Source organism: Gossypium raimondii, chromosome 1 (genome assembly GCF_025698545.1).
Source record: "Gossypium raimondii isolate GPD5lz chromosome 1, ASM2569854v1, whole genome shotgun sequence".
NCBI lineage: Eukaryota > Viridiplantae > Streptophyta > Magnoliopsida > Malvales > Malvaceae > Gossypium > Gossypium raimondii.
In genome coordinates, this window is record NC_068565.1 from 37,649,778 (window position 1) to 37,670,696 (window position 20,919).

At 32.1% G+C, this 20,919-nt stretch overlaps 2 protein-coding genes across 2 annotated transcripts; one reads left to right on the forward strand and one right to left on the reverse strand.

Moving 5' to 3' along the window:
- The first annotated feature begins 7,723 nt into the window (after window positions 1-7,723).
- Window positions 7,724-9,050, forward strand: LOC105785747 (uncharacterized). The gene is made up of 3 exons (XM_012611891.2): window positions 7,724-7,889; window positions 8,360-8,516; window positions 8,830-9,050. Exons 1-3 carry the CDS (start codon window positions 7,887-7,889, stop codon window positions 8,874-8,876), a joined length of 207 nt encoding a protein of 68 aa, XP_012467345.1. The 5' UTR covers window positions 7,724-7,886; the 3' UTR covers window positions 8,877-9,050.
- Window positions 9,051-13,529: 4,479 nt separating this feature from the next.
- LOC105785748 (F-box only protein 6) lies at window positions 13,530-18,593 on the reverse strand. Its single transcript, XM_012611893.2, has 2 exons — window positions 18,284-18,593; window positions 13,530-15,089 (listed from the first exon to the last, which is right to left on the reverse strand). The coding sequence occupies exons 1-2, from the start codon at window positions 18,436-18,438 to the stop codon at window positions 13,844-13,846; spliced, it is 1,401 nt and encodes a 466-aa protein (XP_012467347.1). The 5' UTR covers window positions 18,439-18,593; the 3' UTR covers window positions 13,530-13,843.
- Window positions 18,594-20,919: the final 2,326 nt, after the last annotated feature.

Here is a 20,919-nt window from a genome sequence, read left to right on the forward strand (position 1 = left end):
TTAATCATTCCTTGAATTGGATGATATCTATATAATCTTATTGGTAAAGAATATGATATACGCTTACAAAGTAAAATGAATGACAATAAAATTATCAATTGTCAAAATTTATATTGACATTATTAGTACAACTGAAAAGCATGTTAAAGTAAACCGAAGTTTACTAATACAAATACATTTACTACTTGGCGTGACTAGTTAGACCATCTTGGATCATATATGATGCAAAAATTAATTGAGAATTCATATGGACATTCATTAAAGAACTAAAGTTTCTTTAATTTAAAGAATTCTCATGTGTTTCTTGTTTTCAATGATAATTGATTATTATAAACTCACTAGCTAAAGTTGAGATTTAATGTCTTAACTTTCTAAAATGAATATGGGCTCATTCATCCACCATGTGGGTCGTTTTGATATTATATGATTTTGGTGGATGCATCTACAAAATTATCACATATTTTATGAACTCTCAACCTATCATTTGCGAGATTGCTTATTTAAATGATTAATTTCAAATTAAGCAATTAAAACAATTCATCTTGCTAATGCTGGTGAATTTATGTCTCAAACTTTCAATAATTATTGTATGTTAATTGGGATAAAAGTTGAACATCCTATAGCCCATGTTCACACATAAAACGATTTAGTTGAATTGTTTATCAAACGCCTCCAACTAATAGCTAAACCATTACTTTTGAGAACAAAGCTTCCTATTTCAACATAAGATTGTGTTGATTTACATGTTGTACGCATCAAACCAATAAATTATAAATACTCTCATTACAATTGGCTTTTGATCAGGATCTAAATATTTCTCATCTTAAAATTTTTGGATGTGCGATATATGTTTCAATTGCTCCACCAAAACGCACAAAGATGGACCCTCAAAGGAGGTTGAGAATATATGTTGGTTATCAATCTCCTTCTATAATTAATTATGTTGAACCATTAATTAGAGATTTATTTACTACACAATTTGTTGATTGTCACTTTGATGAAACAACATTCTCAACATTGGGGAGAGAGAATAAAAAGTTGGATGAATAAAGTACTTGAAATGAATTATCATTGTCTAAGATCCTCATACTAAACAATGTGAACTAGAAGTTTAGCAAACAATTCATTTTACAAATCAACTACCAGATTCATTTACTGACCTAAAGAAAATTACAAAATCTCACATACCAACTGAAAATGCTCCAACATGAATTGATGTCACAATAGGGCAAATTGTTAGTACAAAAGAAAGTAATTCACTCTTGAAGCGTGAAAGACTAGTCGGTTCCAAAAATAAAAATCCTCGTAAAAGGAAATAAGCAAACATTCAAAATGGTCATATAGTGGAAGCGGGGGTTCCTAAAGAGACCCATGACATAACAAATTATAAACCTCAAAAAGAGATTCAGGTACCTAAAAGTGAAAATGAAAATGGTGAAAATGAAAATGATGAAAATAAAGAGATCTCAATAAATCATGTCAATACCAGAAAAGATAGAATTGGAAAATTATAGTTGTCGACAATAATTCTGCTTATAATATTGCTATTGAAATAGAAAAAGAAAATAAGATTGGGGTTCCTGAAGAGACCCATGACATAACAAATTATCAACCTCATGAAGAGATTCAGGTACCTAAAAGTGAAAATGAAAATGGTGAAAATGAAAATGATGAAAATAAAGAGATCTCAATAAATTATATCAATACCAAAAAAAGATGGAATCGAAAAAATATAGTTGTCGATAACAATTCTGCTTATAATGTTTCTATTGAAATAGAAAAAGAAAATGAGGATCCTAAGGCTAAATCTTTTGAGGAATGTAAAAAATAAAAAAGATTGGTCAAAATAGAAAGACGCAATTCAAGCAGAATTGAATTTTCTAAACATGAGGTTTTTGGACATATAGTCCAAGCACTTAAAGATGTAAATCTGGTAGGATATAAATGGATATTTATAGGAAAATGAAATGATAAAAACGAATTCATAAAATATAAAACTCAACTTGTAGCACAAGGGTTTTCTTAAAAGCCCAACATTAATTAGAAAGAGACATACTCTCATGTGGTGGATGCAATCACATTTAGATATTTTATTAGTCTAGAAGATTGATGTTGTTACAACCTATTTGTATGGCTCAATTAATAGTGAAATTTATATTAAAATCCTAAAGGATTTAAAATCCTAGAAGGATATAAAGTTCCCGAAAAAATTGCTCAACAAAAAATGATTCAATTTTTATATAAGTCTTTGTAAACTTTGGAATAGAATTAAACATGTATTCGGATATCTCATAAGGACCATTGATATGAGATTATTTCATTCAAATGATTCAAAATCTCTATTAGTTGACTATGCTGATGTTGGATTTTTATTGAATCCACACAAAGGTCAATCTCAAATAGGATATTTATTTACATGTAGAGGTACTGCTATATCATCTCGTTCAATAAAGCAGACGTTAATTGTCGCCTCTTCAAATTATACAAAAATAATTGCAATGCATGAGGCAAGTCGAGAATGTGTTTGGCTAAGGTTATTGACCTCACATATCCTGAAGATATGTAATTTGCCTATACAGGAAAATATGCCAACTATCTTATACGAAAATAATACAGCATGTATAGTTCAATTGAAGGGTGATTACATCAAAGGCATTGCCAACCATAACGTTTGAAAGACTCGTATACAAGATTTAATGCGTTGACTCAAAGATGTAATGTGATGTTTCCATTAGGGGGAATATAAAACATGCTATACTATTTTCCTTTAACCAAGGTATTGTCCCATTGGGTTTTCTTGGTAAAGGTTTTTAATGAGGCAGCTTGTAATAGGAGATTGTGCACTCTTTTCCTTCATTAGGTTTTTATCCCACAGGGTTTTTCCTAATAAGGTTTTAACGAGACATATTTTCATTGATGGACATCCAATGGGGAGTGTTGTAAATCCATTAGTAAATGGATGTCCATAACCCCCCCTCAATTTATCCTATTGTAACCCCTAAAAGATGAATGTCCATAACCCCTAAATTCATTATCTTGTAACCCCTAAATCATTTATAGGGTACCCTAATATTGGTCCTTATTGCTTTGTAACTTATGGTTTTTGAAGCCCTATAAATAGAGGGCATGTACAAACTTATTGGATGCCAATGTGAAAGTTGAATCATCCTTTTATCTTTTGTTCTTCTCTCTTGTTCATTCTATATTTCTTTTAAGTTTTATAAGAATAATCACACTAGTAAGGGAAGTTAGCAAACCCAAAAGTACTTGGATGAACTTAATCCCAAAACTAAGCTTTCTAGCATGAATTCTCCTTCACACTAACTTGGAAGTCCAGATTTTCATCATTTCCTCATTTTTCTCATAGAGCAAAAATATAACAATATATTAGTATACAAGGCTTTTAAAGCTTTCTCAAGACAAATACATCAAATATCCAAGGTAGGAATGAAGAACAATAATGTCTTACCTTATTTGAAGCTTTCTCTCTCTAGCTTCAACTTTCTCTCATTAAGCTTAGATGAAGATGATGATAGTAGAAATGAGTTTAGGAGGTGATCATCTAAGTGATTTTAGTGAGAAATTCAAGTGGGGTGAAAGAATTTGTAGTTGATTTGAAGAAAAAAGAAAAGAAAAAGAAAAGAGAATTTCTCTCATGGTGAAGAGAGGGGGTCGGCTGGTAGAGGAGCTAAAAGAGATGGATTTATCTCTTTTTCCAATTTCAAAACACTTGCAGCACGTTTGGTTGGAATGAATGGCTATTCCATTCCCTCCTTATTCTTTAATGAACAGTAAAACACTAGTTTGGTTAACTGAATGAGCCATTCCACGGAATGTCATTCCTTGTTTATTCAACAATTTTACTGAATCCATATTCGGTGGTTAAGGGTAGGAATAGACAATTTAGCCACACAAGTAATAGCAATTTTTTTATTTCCAATTATGTCCATAATTTTTTTACTATTCTTCTTCTTCATCAATTTTGTGTCAAATTGAATTTAACAATAATACAGACGATCTCTAGTGGTTCCAAGAATAATATGGTTAGATTTTTTTTACTGGAAAAAAAAAAGAAAAATCTCAAAATTTGCATCAACAACTTAAAAAAAAAAAAGAGCATTTCTATCTCAATTTTGGGTTAAGCTATTATATAGAGATTTAAATATCCAAAATTAGGAAGGAGGATGACCAAAATGGATAAGGAACCCACAATCTATTCTTGTAGATCTATGATTTCTTTTAGAAATTTCACAAAAAATAAATTAGAAAATATGAAAGAAAGATTTCAAGGGGCATTTTGATGAATCTTCAAAAAAATCCTAGGTCAGAACATTTTGATGTCACCCGTAATAACTTTCTCTTTTTCTATCAAAAATACCTCCTTCCCAAATCAAACTTGCATGCATTGTTGAGGGAAGTTTCTAATTTCTAGAGAATTTTCAAAAAAGACAAATTCAGAACTTCCATCCAAAACACACAAAGCATGAAAAACTTCAAGAAAGGTAGATCTGAAAATTTTGGAATTGTAGAATCAGATAATGTAGAAACAAAAACTTAAAAGAAAACTTTATCTATAATATAAATGATGAACAATAATTCTAAAAAGAACTTTAAAAAAAGCTTTAAGAAATGGTGGATTTCTAGAAAGCTTAAAGAAAGCTCAAGAAACAGTGGTTTTCTCATTTCTGGAAAGCTTCAAGAAATGGTGGTTTTCTAGAAAAATGAGCAGTAATTTTGGCCTATTCATCCAGATATGATGAACAGTGGTTAATATAATTTTATTAGAAATTATTTAATTTAATTTAAAATATATTTTATATAAATACTTTTATTATATATTAATAATATAAATAAAATATTCTTTATTTTAAGAGTAAAGTTGTGATTTATGTTTCTATTCAACCAAACTATGTAAATATGTAATATTTGGATTTTATTTCATTCCATTACAGTCCTATTACAACTTTATTCTATTAAGAATGTTATTAAATCGTATATTATTTTATTAAATTATTTATTATTATTTTAATAAAATATATTTAACAATAAATTTATTAAAATTTAATAACAAAAACAATAATTATCTACCTAAAATAATTCTGCTAATGGTACTTTTTGGTCATTTAAGTATTTTTCCTTATACTATTACAACATTTATTCTATTGAACCAAACAAAAGAATGTTATTACAGCTCTATTCCATTCCATGCAACCAAACAATTGAATTGCTGATTACAGCTCTATTCCATTGCAGTGAACCAAACGTACCCTTAAAATAAGACCAAGTCAAATGGTCAAAGTCTAAGTTAAAGCCAACATGTTGACCACGTTTAATCTTCAACTTCTAATAAAACCCAATAGCTCAAATTGATCCCTATTTTATAATATCTCATAAAAATAATATTTCCAACACTAATTTTGTACAAAAAAGACCAAAACCACACTTATACCCACGAGTTCCACGGTGAAAATAGAAAACTTTCAATTTGGTCTATATACTTTCCAATTTAGTTCAAGAGTGATTTTCATTATAATAATTCTTATTCCAAATCATTCTCATGCAAAATGATCTTTAATAACTCATATTTTTGCATCGCATTTAGCCCTCTGACTTTTTAAAAATTTACAATTTAGTCATTTTTCCACTTTTTCGCAATTACAGTTTGCTAAATTGATTTTCATCTCCAATATCACTTTAATTCCTTAAAAAAAAGTTTGCATCTAGATCATATCCATATTTCCTCGGAAAATCCTTGTGTTCCATCCTAGAACAGTACCATAAGTTGTATCAAAAATTTTGGGGTATTTTTTTCTATAATTTCCTCTAGCTTTATAACATAAAACAGGAGAGTTTAAATGGTGGATTCAATAATTAACCAAGCTAGATTACCATTAATCGAACTAATCGAATATTTAAAATGCTTAACTAAATCGAACTAAGTTCGGTTCATTTAATCGATTTTCGATTAATCGAACTAAAATAATAGTGTTAAGTATTTTAATTTTTGAGTTTTTATTAGTTGTTAGACCATTGTTTTACTTAAACTGTTAATATTTTTTTTCTTTGGCCTACCACTGTATACAATTTGAATTTAAACTTTCTGTGTTCATTAGACTTATATATGAATAATATATAAAATATTTATCATTAGTAATTTTGATTAAGTGATTAATTCAACTAACTAATTACTTTCAAATAAAATTAATCAATAATTAAAACTTCAAAATCCTTTATCTGCTCCCTAATTGAACAAACTTCAATGGTCAATCGATTAATTGAATTAATTTGGTTCAATCGGTTTATTCATTATTATTCTATTTGTAGATTAAGAAAATGTTCATAAACGAGTTTAGGATGACGCTAACAGCTTTAGATTGCACTAAAATGGTAACAAAATAATAGATTATGACATGTGAATGAAAATAATTATTTTAAATTTATAAAAAGTATAAATATTAAATATTTCTTTAGTTGAGATGATAAGATTGAGAGAGTAGAATTTATGATATTTTAGGTTGGAATATGTGTACATATTTTCTAGATTTTATATAAAATATAAAAATACCATTAAAATAATATTTTACCCTCTGTAAAAATAAGAGTTAGTAAATTCATATAGATAATGATATAAGAGTTAATTGTATTATACATCCCCAAACTATGATCTTTACTTTAAACTAGTCTCTAAATTTTAAATTATTTTAATTGCATCCTCAAACTATAAATGTTATATTAATCGTGTCCTTCCATTATTGAAATCGTCAATTTAACCATTAAATGACATATAAAATATTATACGACAATTTAAAATGAAAATTTTAAAGAAAATTAAATAGTTGTACTTGTTGCATAACTTTTAATTAAATACTAATAAAAAGTAAACAAAAAAAAAAGAAAGAGAGAGAGAGAGTGAATGATAGTTTTTGTAAAAGCCTCGAAAACCTCAAAACCATATTTTTACAACATTCATTTCCACAATATTAATTTTTCTTTAAAAATTTTTCATTTTAAATTATGTCACATAAAATTTGACGTCTCTTTTAATGGTTAAATTAACGATTTTAATAAAGGAATGGCCTTATTGATATAACATTGCAATGGCGAAGCCAAGGGGTTGGCATGGGCCCCAACACACCCTAAAATGGAAAAAATTTCATTTATGCCCATTTATAATTTATAAAATTTTAAATTAGTAATGGTAAAGTTGCACTTTGGCCCCCAAAAATGATAAAAAAATTGAATTAATACTTTAAAAATTATAAAGATATAAGGTATTAAAATGGTGAAATTGTATTTTTACTATCGTAAAAATAAACAATTTAATTTCGCCCCCCGCCCCCAAAAAAGATTATGGCTTCACCCTGGTAACATTGATAGTTTGAGGATGTAATTAGAATATTTTAACGTTCGATGATCAATTTAAAATAAGTCATAATTTGGGGACGTTTGATGTAATTAACTCATAACTATATCCGAAAAGTTTTCACTAATTATCCATAAAAGAAACATCTTTCTCTATTGCTAAAGAGACAAAATAGAAAAACAGGCTTAACACAATTATTGAAACTAAAGCCCATAGATCTGCCCATTTAAACAAAAAGGTATACGTGTACCAAGCAACCAACTAGATCGCGCCACGTTTACCAATTTGCGTGAGCAAACCAATCAGGACGAAGTCCCTGGCCCTTAATTTAACGTAGGATGAATTTAATCAGCAGCATATATAGCCCCTTATAACGACAGCCCGGGACATTTTCGCGAAGCGAGGAATAACCCCCCCCCCCCCCAACACACCCAAAGAAAAATCGTCGCCGTAAAAGAAAGAGAAGAATTTCGCCTGAAATTTCATTCGCTTTCTCGACCGGCTACCTCTTCTCTCCCACATCATGGTAATCTTTTGATTTCCTCTTTTCTTTCTTTCTTTCTTTCTTTTCTTTTTTTTTTTTTGCATATTATATGAATCGATCTGAGCTATGTTTTCTTACGCTTCAATTTATCTTTTTCGAATTAAACCGGTTGCAGACTTATATAGATTGTAGATCTCAATTTAGCATATTTATGTCCTCAATAATTTAATCATGTGCTTGTTCGAAATTTTTTTGAATGAATTAGGTAGACGGACCTTGAATCAGCCCTTTTAGTACTATTCATCATTTTATTCTCAATATTGAGCATTTGTGAATTTTGTTTCTTTTCTTATCAAATTTCGAGTTATAAAAAAAGTGGGAAAAGTAAGAACACCAGTGTTTTTTCCTCCAGTATAAATGCTAAATCCATCACCATGATCGAAAATATGTATAAACTATTTCTTTTTTTAAATCTAAATTTAAATGGGATCCCTCTGATCTGGTTTGTGCAGACAACATCAAGGCGCCTTGCAGACAGGAAAGTGTTGAAGTTCGAAAAGAACATAACAAAGAGAGGAGCTGTTCCTGAAACAAGCACAAAAAAGGGGAAGGATTATCCTGTTGGCCCTATGTTGCTTGGGTTCTTCGTTTTCGTTGTCATTGGATCATGTAAGATTCCTGGCTGCTTATCTTTTCACCATTATATGTCCTTGGATATTTAGCATTGACTTTTGTTGTACCAAATACAATACATGATTTTGCTACCGATATGTTCAGCACGTTCTCATAATGTGTGTTGTTTCACCGGTGAATATTCTAATTTTGTTCGGTATGGACCTTATTAGCATGATATTTGGGAACTCGAATTTTAAGAGATGAATTTAGTTTTCTAAAATGGTGTTAGTTGTGTGATAAAACACATAAATATCATGACCTTGCAGCACTGACTTAAATCTTGTTTTTTTTTCATCATCTGTTTCAGCTCTCTTCCAGATTATCAGGACAGCGACCAGTGGAAGCATGGCATAAGGCTGCATATAGCCCGTGTTAAAAAAAATGCAGAAGAGACTTGTTATGTTCTTTTTCTATAAGTTTTGTAGCGAACTGATGATATAATATGTTTACTAGATATGCGTTGTAACTCATGTTGTGAAGATTTCAAAAATTGAATAAGACCTCCCTTTCGTGTCTTTTTCTATTTTATATCCTTCTTTTTGCATGTTTCTTTTGTGAATAAATAATTTATGAACTGGGCCAAAAGCATGCCTCCCGTGATGTTAAAACACAATAGATACACGTGGTTGTTTAATGTTGGCACTATTCATGGTTTGAAGTTTTCACAGTAATAGATTGTTTGATTCACGCCTCATGTGAAAAATGAAAGGGTGGATGCATAGAACCTTTCAATAAGATTGTGCTTTTTTAACTCTCTCAAAATGGAATCTATTCCAAACAGATATGCCATGGTTCCTTACTTCGACAGCGTACAAATGCTTAAATTTGATATTTTTAGATGTTTTTTCAAACTTATTGTCGATACTAAGTAGCAGTCAAAATTTTGTATCCATTTTTCATGGTATTATGCATGGATCAGATATTTCATAGCAAATTTTTCAGAAAAAAATTGTCTTCCACAAAGGAATCTGATAAGTGGGATTTTGAGTAAGTATTTATATAATTTTCTTTTGATTGAAGAAATGATTCATCGAAATAATGAATCACCATTGAAATTGGCCTAAGCTGGGGAATCACTAATATATGATGCAAAATGGATCTCGTTCTATCATTGATAAGAGAAATATTTATGAAAAATACAAATCGGAATTTGAAGAAGATGAAGGAGAAGGAGTACTTGACCCACAACAAATAGAGGAGGATTTATTCAATCACATAGTTTGGGCTCCTAAGATTTGGTGCCATTGGGGTTTTCTATTTGATTGTATTGAAAGGCCCAATGAATTGGGATTTCCCTATTGGGCCAAGTCATTTCGAGGCAAGCGGATCATTTGTGATGAAAAGAATGAGCTTCAAGAGAATGATTCAACATTCTTGCATGGAGGAACCATGCACTACCAAGCACAAGATAGATCTTCCAAAGAACATTCATGATTAGGGTGACAGCTTTAATTATTACAGTAAGGTTGATCATTTAGTTAACGTTAAAGGTATTTGAAATTTCATTTCTAATGACACCTTTTTAATTAGGGATAGTAATCAAGGCCATTATTCCATGTATTTGATAGTGAAAAACAAATTTTTGAGCTTAACAATGATCATTCTTTTTTGAGTGAACTAGAAAGTTTTTTTTTATATAGTTATCGCAATTCTACTTATAATATCGTAGTTATTTTGGCCGATTGATCTTCTAATATTCTAGTTTCAACAATTCTAGTTTCAACAATTCTAGTTCTTTACATTTCTTCTTAACTGCTTGGCGTGTAGTAGGTATCTGGTTCACTGCTTTAGGTATTAGAACTATGGCTTTCAACCTAAATGGTTTCAATTTTAACCAATCCATATTTGATAGTCAAGGTTGTGTAATTAATACCTAAGCTGATATTATTAATCGTGCTATCCTTGGTATGGAAGTTATGCATGAACGTAATGCTCATAACTTCCCTCTTGACTTAGCTGTTATTAAAACTCCATCTACAAATGGATAAGACTTTGATTTTAGTGTATACAAATTTTTGAAAATAAAGTAATAATAACCAATATTGTTGGACAGAAAAAAAGAAAAGAAATATTAAACATATATTGTATTGTGTCATTCAATTGAGTGATTCCTTTGTTTCTTCTAACCTTGAAAGTATCGATAGATACTATCGAAGGGTAGATACTATGAATTAATTAATTGAAATTGAGTTTATTTTTCAAAATAATTATCGAAAAAAGTGATCTATTTGTTGTCATTTATACAACCAAAATATTATGATCATGATCATTAAGAATTCAACGGGACCCTTCCTCGAGAACTAAACAAAGAAAGAAAAGGTGGGCCCTATTGAGCTCTTACACTTTCATGCCAATAACTTAGTTCGTTCCATTATTCCATATTACAAGGATGAACCCAATTCAGAATATGAACCATAAAAGAAAATGCCTATTAAATCGATAACAGGAATACCAATTACCGTACCCATTATACAAAGAGGAACCTCCAATGGTATTGACCAATTATCCTGTTTCCCTCTGCATTTCATCAAGTGGTCATGCTAAAAACATAAACAGTCATTGATGATTATGAAATACAATCCTTCCAAATGGGATAAGAGAATTCCTACTATTATTTAGAATTCTACTACTATTTTTTTCTTAATTGAAGAAATAATTGGAAAATAAAATAGTAAGTACAAAAATGAGTAATAGCCCCTAATAGAGACCGGTACGATTCAATTCAACATTTTATTCGTTCGGGTTGATTGTGTCATAACTCTATAATTAATCCAAATTAGATTTATCATTGGATGAATTGTAATCCAATAAAATTCTTTTAGGACTCCTTTTCACAAATGAATTTAGTAATTTGAAATTTTGTAAAGATGAATAAGAAGGTTTATATAAAAGGAATGTTGTAAATATTCGAAACAAACTATACTCATTAAAAAGTTGCTTTTTAAAAATTTATAGAAATCCTCAAAATCATTTGAATTTTGATGTAAAAGATATATAAATGAAGTTAATAATTTTGATAATATATCCATATACATTCCTTCTTGATTAAAAGGAATTGCTATAGCTCCAACAAATAAACTAAATAGAAGCAATATAATAATAGGAAATAGCATAGTTATCTGATTCACGAGGATAAGAAAAAGCCTTCTTGTAGCCAAAACTTGTAACAATAATAAGAGTTTCCTTTTTTTTCCCACTAATTGTATATGACTGCTCGTTGTTATTGATTGTTAATGTTAATAAAGGAAATAAACGAAACTTTCTGTTAATTATTTTTTATTTTTCTTTACCCCATAGTTCTATTTAATAGAAAGGGCTATTTTTTTGCCACTATATTTTTTAAAATGGACATATAAATGTCCTTCAAAAGTACGTAAATATATCTGAAACACATAAAATATTGTTAATCCAACGATGGACCAAGCTGTTATTGCAAAAACCGATGAATACAACTAACTGTCACTAAGAATTTCATCTTTGGATAAAAACAAGCAAGGGGTGGAATACCACAAAAACAAAATGTACCTACTAAAAAAGTATTTTGTGTAATGGGCACGTGCTTTCTTAAACCGCTCATAAAAACCATATTCTGGTTTTTCTCTGGAGAAATCCAACAATAGCTTCCATAGAATGAATAATCGATCCAGATGCTAAAAACAACAATGATTTCGAATAAGCACGAGTAATCAAATGAAATATAGTGGCTCAATAAGACCCCATACCTAGAGCTAACATCATATAGCCCAACTGGGGCATTGTAGAATAGGCCAAACCCCTCTTAATATCTTTTTGGGCGGGCTAAACTAGCTCCTAATAATACTATTATTATACCTATTAAAGATATTAGATTCATTATGTAAGGTATAACTATTAAAACTATTAAAAGAGGAAGAATGCGGGCTACAAGAAAAATTCCCGCAACTACCATAGTGGCAACATGTATAAGAGCTGAAATAGGAGTAGGCCTCTCCATGGCATCAAGTAACAATACATGAAGAGGAAATTGCACAGATTTAGCAACTGCGTCGACAAATAATAAAGAGGCACATAAAGTAACAAATAAAAAATGAATCTCATTAATATAAATCAAGTTATTAAATATTTCAAACAAATCTTGAAATTCGAAACTTCTCGTTATCCAATAAAAACCTAAGATTCCTAATAATAAACCAAAATCACCTATGTAACTAGTTACAAATGCTTTTTGACAAGCGTTTACCGTAACGAGTTGTGTGAACCAAAAACCTATTAATAGATAAGAACACATTCCAATTAATTCCCCAAAAATATAAATTTGTATCAAATTCGAACTAGGAACTAATCCCAACATTGAAGTATTGAACAAACTCATATAAGCAGAAAATATCAAATATCCTTAATCATGAGACATAATTGTCACTATAAATAAGAACAAAAATTCTAACAGAAGTGATTAATATTGATATAATAAAGGTAAGTGAATCAATAAAGTAACCAAACTAAAAAAAATCATACCATACATATTGATAGATAGAACTTCCAATTATTTGCTGAATAGACATATCGACTGAAAAAAACCATAATTATACTTAAAAATAAAATATTGAGAAAAACCCACATACGAAGTTTTATCTTGCCGTCAGAAAAAATAGGGAGTCCCAAGAAACCATATATGTATTTTGAAAGGAAAACTCAAACAAGTATGCATGCAATTTGTGTACGGCGGAGCCGCCCAACTAGCAACCAGCTCACGCCATTGCTCCACGAGAACACCACAGGATGCCAGACCCTCCCCTCAACGAGAACACTGGATGGTATCCGACCAGGAGTCCTAGAGCTGTCACCTCTAGATCCACTCAAAACCACCACAAAGCTACTAGAGGTTTATTTTCCAGAGAGGGATTTGGAAGGAAGAAAGGGGGAGAAAAGTGGAGAAGGGGGAGGGTCGGCCAGCAAAACAGCCGGCTGCCTCGGGGAAAGCAAGGTTTTAGACTTTGAAGGCTAAACGGCACTGCGATAGACCCAAACTTTCTTTTAGCCACTCAATTCTCTCTGTAACTATTATATAAATTCAGCATGATTAAAAACAGTTTAACGGATTCACTTACACAAGCCTCCTCCGAAACTAAACTTGTTCATCCACATGTTTGTACAAAAAGAAAAGAAAGAACATGGCCAATCTTGTTTACTCCATTAAAACAACAGAAAATCCGACTGAAGAGGAACTAGCAGCAAAGGCTTGTTAGCAGCTAAGCAATAAACAGCGTCAGACTCAGAAAAATAGGAAACAACCTTCTTTGACATGCCATTGCTGCCCGAAACAGAAAGAAGGGGGATTGAAATTAAGCAGTAGCAGTCAGGCAAGGGTGAAAGGCAGTGCCACATGCTATCCACTGTCGCTTTCTACCCCGTGGTAGAACACATCCAGGAACCTTCATCCACTCCCTGCTCATCACATTGTATGTAACTAGTCGGTTCATTTGTCGTGATCTCAACGACAACATGAACAAACCTTTGTTGCCCAAGCAACTCATTCTAACGTGCTTCCCGTAAAACTCTAAGCACCATATGTTTGGCATTCTGTCCACCTCCTTCCACAAGAGCGTCATCTTCTGCAGCTCCCATATGCAAACGCAAGTGGCGGCATTTTTTGTCAGCAATCCCACAAGCATGATCCTGCCCTCACACTCAGCAAGTGTGTGGTCACTCAGATGTATTGGGGCTGGGATTATAAATTGCTTCCATACCCCAGAAACCATGTTGTAGGACACAATCCCTTCAGGGTCTGACTGCATGAAGTAAAGTGTGCTATCAATGGAAATTGCTTGTGACCGAAAGTTCAGTGATAGTGGCAGCTTAATGTTAGAGGGCATGCTTCCGGGTCGGCTCCATGAATTCTTCACCGAGTCATAAACTTCATACTCTCCATCACACCCCACCCACAGGATCTTGTAGCCTTCATCGGTTGAATTTCCATTCAGAGTCATTCCCACAGCAACACGCGACCACACTTTAACTGACCTTGCTGGCAACTCTTTAAATGACTGAGTCAAAGGGTTGCAGACATAAAAGTTCCTATGACCAATATCAAGAAAGCAAACTAGACCACCTACAGAAGCAACTGGCAGAGCAATCATCTTTGCTGGAAGAAAAGAGATTGTTGGGTGGTGCCATTTCTTGGTTGAAGGGTCATACATGGCTCCAACATTCATATTTTCATGAGTAATGGTATAAAACCAGGGATTGGCTTGTGGGATTTCAGCACAATGATGAGAGAAACTTTGTGATTCCAGCAAGGAATTCCATTTACGACAAACAGAGCGAAAGCGGAAAAATGTGGCAATAGGGAGTCTAGCAATAACAGCTTCAAAAAGGTCTTCAGGGAATTCTTTCCAAATTTCTTGATCCATAACCTCTGATGCAGGGGTACTTCCAGGTAATTTCCCTCGGTTCCGCTCCTTTCGTGATCTCTTGCTTGGTGGAGGCTTGAAAGGTTCCAACATCTTACAGTTTCCAGATTTCCCTGCAGCCATTACAAGACTGTAGTAATCCTCAGCAGAAGTCTCATTGATATTCGGAAAACACCACCTGCATGAATGCTAACAAGTTATCATGTTTGCAACTTTCTAATTAAACTAGAAATAACCTGAATGATTAGTAGATAACTATCAATGAAATTAGATCATTCAGATTAAATACGTTGAAGTTTAAAACACAAGTGCCAGTAACAACATTGAGTGCATCCAAATTAACATGGTACAGATCAAGAGTTATTGTGATCTGTTTAATTCAGGCAGGCCTAAAGAGACAGTTGATAAACTTTTCTCACCATCTCATCAATCAATAGTTGCAGAAAACAAAACTATTTACCAGTTTTCCCTTTAGCTAATAAGTTTTTATATAAAATTAAATTAGAACTGAAAAGGAGATCTCAGATTATCTTTATCCAAGGATAGTGGTCGTGTAATTAACATTGGCACTCACCAGAGAAAGAAAAGAAAAAAGAGACTGTCCAGCAACATTTACAAAAAAAAATTTCAGGAGAATTAAGTCTGGACTGCAGTGGTGAATTGATCGAAAAACCAACAATCCTAGAAAATTTCTTCAGATGAAATAAGAAAACTAATTATAGTAGAATAGTCAGCATAAAATTTGAAACTGTGACTACGGTTTCTATGCCCTTTACTTGCAAGTGAACCATTCTCTCAGGCAGCAACTGAGACAAAACTACCAGCTCCTAATCAAATTTACAAAAAAGGCAAATGTAAAACATTCTTACATTACCCACAACTCCACACAAAGACACACAAGAAAAAACGAAAGTCGCCAAAGAACATTGTATCTGAGGAGCAGCATAAATCAATAGACTAATGCTAGAGATTATAACCAATATTTGTAGGTGATCGTGCAAGTAACTAACAACCAAATTTACAAAAAAGACAAATGTAAAATATCTTTCTATCACCCACAAATCCACACACAAAAAGTAAGTTGCCAAAGAAACCTTTTGCCTGCAGAGCAACATGTTTCATAGCTAACCCATAGAAAAATGCTACAGATTATAACCAGACATCTTAGGGGGTCATGCATGTAACCAGCAATCCAACAGATTTTCAATATTGACATCATCTTTAAACTTCAAACCAACCTGTGACCTGATTTCAGTTAATGCCCTATGCAGTTGGCCTTAGCAAGATAAGGACCTTTCTGGTGATAAAAATAAACCTAAGCCCAAGCAGAACTGTTATGCCACAAGAACTTGTATGCTCCAGCCATGACAGTACAGGTTTCCAAACACATGCACCTTATGCAGCAACATCTTCATAATAATGCAAATGCACCTTACAATTTTCCTTACTGGCCTTTGCCAAATATTTTCATTAAAAAGGAATCTCAAATGGAACTTAGCAAGATAGATGTTGACCACCTAACTTCTTTGTTAGAAAAGCTTAATCACAAAACAAGTACTGGGGTAATAAAGAAATCATCTTTTTTAAATGTTATTTTCCATGAAACAGATAGAAGCTAACATTCACCTATTTTTCATGATTTAATATGAAAGAAGATATGTGAAAGTTTTATATCGATCTTGACCAACTTCTCGAATTGCCTGATCACTAATATTGGACCATGTGGATACAAGGTACCTATGGTAGTTATAGAGTATACTAATTTTTCATTATTAACAGTTGAAAGAAGATATACTTGAAAAATACCAGATACTCACTCTTAGTCCTTAGAAGGTCAGGAATATAATACCTGATTAGTCTAGAGCAATTTCTAATAATTAATCTTGGTATAAATTTGGACCAAAACATCAAGGGACAGAATACAAGGTCAAGACCTTCAACTCAATTGCATCAGAATAATGAACATAATGTTCATACTACACAACCCAATTTGTAATAATTGCATAAAGAGTGGTCAAACAATATAGAGATGTACAACTGGACCACGAAAAAGCCCTCTACAAAATTAGGTATACATGATTCTCACAATTCATTGGGATTGTTTTCACCAGTAAGTCTGTACTTTTTAGTCATTTTTATGGATCCAGAATATGTGCAACAGGATGTTTAAGGTATCGTTTGAACAGAGTAAACTCAAACCATTGCACAGCCAAAGACCTCTATTCATCCAGCTATACCAACAGTATGTTGACAGCAATATCAACTAAATGCACTAATAATAGAAACTTTCAACCATACGCTCTGTTACATTGCCATGAATGCTTTTGCATAAAGAATACCCTGTAAAAGAAGACTGAGAGAGAGAGAGACCTATGATGAAATATCAACAAGGGGATTGACAAATGAGCAAAGGCAAGCAGAGCATCATAAATTAACCAGAGAGCTAGGCCACTCAACATTCATTCATACAATCTTTAAGGAGAACTTCCAAGAGTAGTACAACAACTCTTTGTTACTCGAAACACCCAGGACGCTGTTGAATTAACTAGTAAATTAACTTTCTATTTTCCTTTGCGTATAGGAACGTAAAGGAAAATTGAAAGGAGCTGATTAGTCAGTGGACTAAAAATTAATCAAGAATTATAGGTTTAAATTCATGTTCTAAGGAAATCATATAGTAAACAGATACAAATGAGATTCCATCTTCATAGTCAATTATAATCATGCTAATCAACTAAGAATAAAGATATTCAAGCATCAATTATCAAAAGGCAATCGCCAACAAGTTCAAAATTGACCATCACAATATGTAAAACTTTAAAAAAAAAAAAACCCAGCAGCATGAACCCTTAATAAAGATGAGAGGAGGGTTTTGGGGGAGGGGACAAAGCAAACTGAAAATCGAAAAAGGGAAAGGAAAACAAAGGCAAAAAGGGGTAAAAAAAGAAACTACGTGATTGGAATACGATGAAAGATAAATGCTGAAAACTAAAATTTTGAATGAACTTACTATTTTCGTCCAAAAGAGGTATAAAATAGTTTAATAATGTAAAATTCAAATGCAGTAAACATGCGAAATCCCCTGAAAATAAAAATTAACAAAACGGCAGTGGCATAACAGAAAATAAACAAAAATCTAAACAACGAGAAATGCAAGGAAGAGAAATTAACATTACCGGATAAACAAAGGTAATCTACCATTAATCCACCTCATTACACCCCCCCCCCAAAAAAAATGAAAAAGAAATACAGAATCCGAGATGAATAAATCTGACAAGAATTCAAAATAAGCACATAAAAAAATGTGAGGCGAGAGAAGAAAAACAGAAAATTGAAGAGATCTATGTAAAGAGAGAAGGAAAGGAAAAGAACCTGCGGTGGTGGTCGTAGAAAGGATGGGGCAGTTGGTGGAGGTGAAGAAGGTGAAAAGGAGATGACGGAGGAAGCGGCGGAGGAGGAGAGCCGTAGAGATGCAAGAGGTCTTGAAGCTGACCGATGAGCTGCCTAAGCATGGCCAGCCCTTCCATGCCCCAATAACCCCTCCCCTACTCCAACACCACCAACAAAAAATGCTGCTCTCTTTCTCCCTTTGTTGTGAGTTAGCCAGTCATCTATTTACACGTCAGTTGGCCCATTATTACGATAATTTCTTGTAATAATTCTGACCCGCACGCAACTTTGTCATTGTAATGAATGATCCCACTTGATTTTCACTCCAATATGTATGTATGTATGCATCTACCTTCTTTTCCACTTTTCTCCTTTCTTTTCATTTTTGCCCTTTCCTCCTCCCCTGTATATAAAAAATTTGAATTAAATAATATAATTTTCTTTTAACTTTTTGAGTAATAAAGGTATATTCATAAGAATTTACTAGCATTGAAGTGAAAAGAAAAAGCCAAGAGATTTTAGACATTGGGCCTACAATCATTTTAGTATCCACCATACCCATCCACACTTATTTTTTCCAATTTAAGTTTTATTTTGATTATATTTTAAGTATGATTTGATTATTTCGGTGCATTTAAATTTATCGATACTTTATTTTTAATCTTAAATTAATATCAAGTAATTTAAGTTTCATTTAATTATATTTTAGGCATAATTTGATTATTTCGATACATTTAAGTTCATTTAATTAAATACCGATTTGTATTGATGCGTATAAATTTATACTAGTTGATACAATTTTTAATATTTTTACCTTAATATAAATACATTTAAAAATAATATAATAATTTAATTAAAATTTGAAACTTAGGCCTTATTTTGATAATCAATTGAAAATATTAAATCAATTAAAATAAATATTTTTAGTGATTTAGCTTTTTAAGTACATTTGAGAATCAATAATAATAAATCAAATAATAGAAATTTTCAATTAAACTAGAAAGATATTTTTTTAATAGGCCTTTTAGGCCGTTTTTTTAAATTAAAAAAATAAGTCGTTTTTAGAGGATGTGTTTTCCAACGATCATTTTCCCAACAACTTTTTAAAAGTTGGCAATGATAAAAAATTTTAAGGGCCAATGGTAATTTTTTTTCCTATAAATGCCAAGCCATTTATTTTTTTCACTCAAATTCAACTCTCTCTATTCTCTCTAAACTCTCAACTCTCTCAATTTTCCCAATTTTCTCAAGTTTTGTTCTAAATTTTCCAATACGCTTGTTTAAAAATACTATATTTTTATTTAATTTTTCATATATTATTCGTTTCAATTAAATTTTCATGAATAGCAAGCTTTCTGATTCGTTTTGACGACAAGCACATTTCGCTGCTCAAGCGATAATGGTAAGACAAAATTTTAAATTTTTTTTCAATTAAGTTAAATTTAAAGTTTTTATTTTTTTAAATATTTTAAATTAATTTATTTTTTTGATATAAATAGGCGGATGATCGTGTTTTGGAGGGGTTCATACATAACTTGTCAAAGAGCTTTGACATCAAAATTTGTAGTTACTTGCAAGACATAGAATTCTTGCATGCGTCTCGTATGCTCAGGGGCTGCAAACTCGATCCTACACTCATTAGTGCATTGGTGGAAAAATGGAGGCCTGAGACACACTTTCCATTTTTCATGTTGCAAGTGTACAATCGCACTCGAGGGCATAGCTTTACAACTTGGTTTACCGGTGGATGGGTCAGTCGTCATGGGGTCAGTGGTTGTTCCAGTAAATAGGACATTTGCGAGGCATTTTGAGGGAAGGTGCTGAACAAGTTTCAAGGTGGTCGAATAGATATGAAGTGGTTCGAAACCAATTTCAAATATCTTTTTAAGGATGTGCCTCACGTTGTCAAAGAATAATATGCATGAACATTCATCTTAAGGTTAATTAGGGGTATTCTAATGCCCAGTAAGTCTCAAAATTTGGTACACATAAGGTGGCTACTACACCTAGTCGACTTCAAAGAATGCGTACAACTGAGTTAAGGATCAGCTGTGTTAGCCACATTGTACCGAGAGTTGTGTCAAGCGACGGAATCAGATAAGATGTCAATTAGTGGTTGTTTGCTCCTACTGCAGTCATGGGTCTAGTGGCCGTTACCATTTTTACGTCCTTGAGTGAACAACCCATATAAGTTCCCATTAGTGACAAGATAAAAAACATTTGATAATAAAAATGTAGTTTGTATAGTAAATGATGATTATTTATTATATGTTTGAATTAGCATGTCGCTTGAATAGGTGGAACCATGGGCCGAGAGTTACATGAGACTACCAGAGTAGCTCGAAGATATCTGGTTGCTATTAGATCAATGCTCGAAAGTTGAGGTTAGTTACTTATTTTTTTCAAACCTATAATAATTATGCAATAATTTTTAAATTAAAATTTCGTATATAACAAAATTTACAATTGTGAACTGCAGTTTGAATGGATACCATATGTTGATCCGGATATCATAGAATGCATCTCGCTAAAATTTTTGGCCATTCGAAGTATGTAGGATGCGAATGTGTCATTGATAATGTACGCGACGGTAGAGATGCACGAATCAGACTGAGTGA

Excerpts from the sequence above, each read along its gene's own strand:
- LOC105785748 (XM_012611893.2), bottom strand. The coding sequence starts at position 18,438 with ATGGAAGGGCTGGCCATGCTTAGGCAGCTCATCGGTCAGCTTCAAGAC. Across the intron at positions 15,090-18,283 it reads TTCTACGACCACCACCGCAG|GTGGTGTTTTCCGAATATCA; the intron begins GTTCTTTTCCTT and ends GCATTCATGCAG.
- LOC105785747 (XM_012611891.2), top strand. Across the intron at positions 8,517-8,829 it reads TTTCGTTGTCATTGGATCAT|CTCTCTTCCAGATTATCAGG; the intron begins GTAAGATTCCTG and ends CATCTGTTTCAG.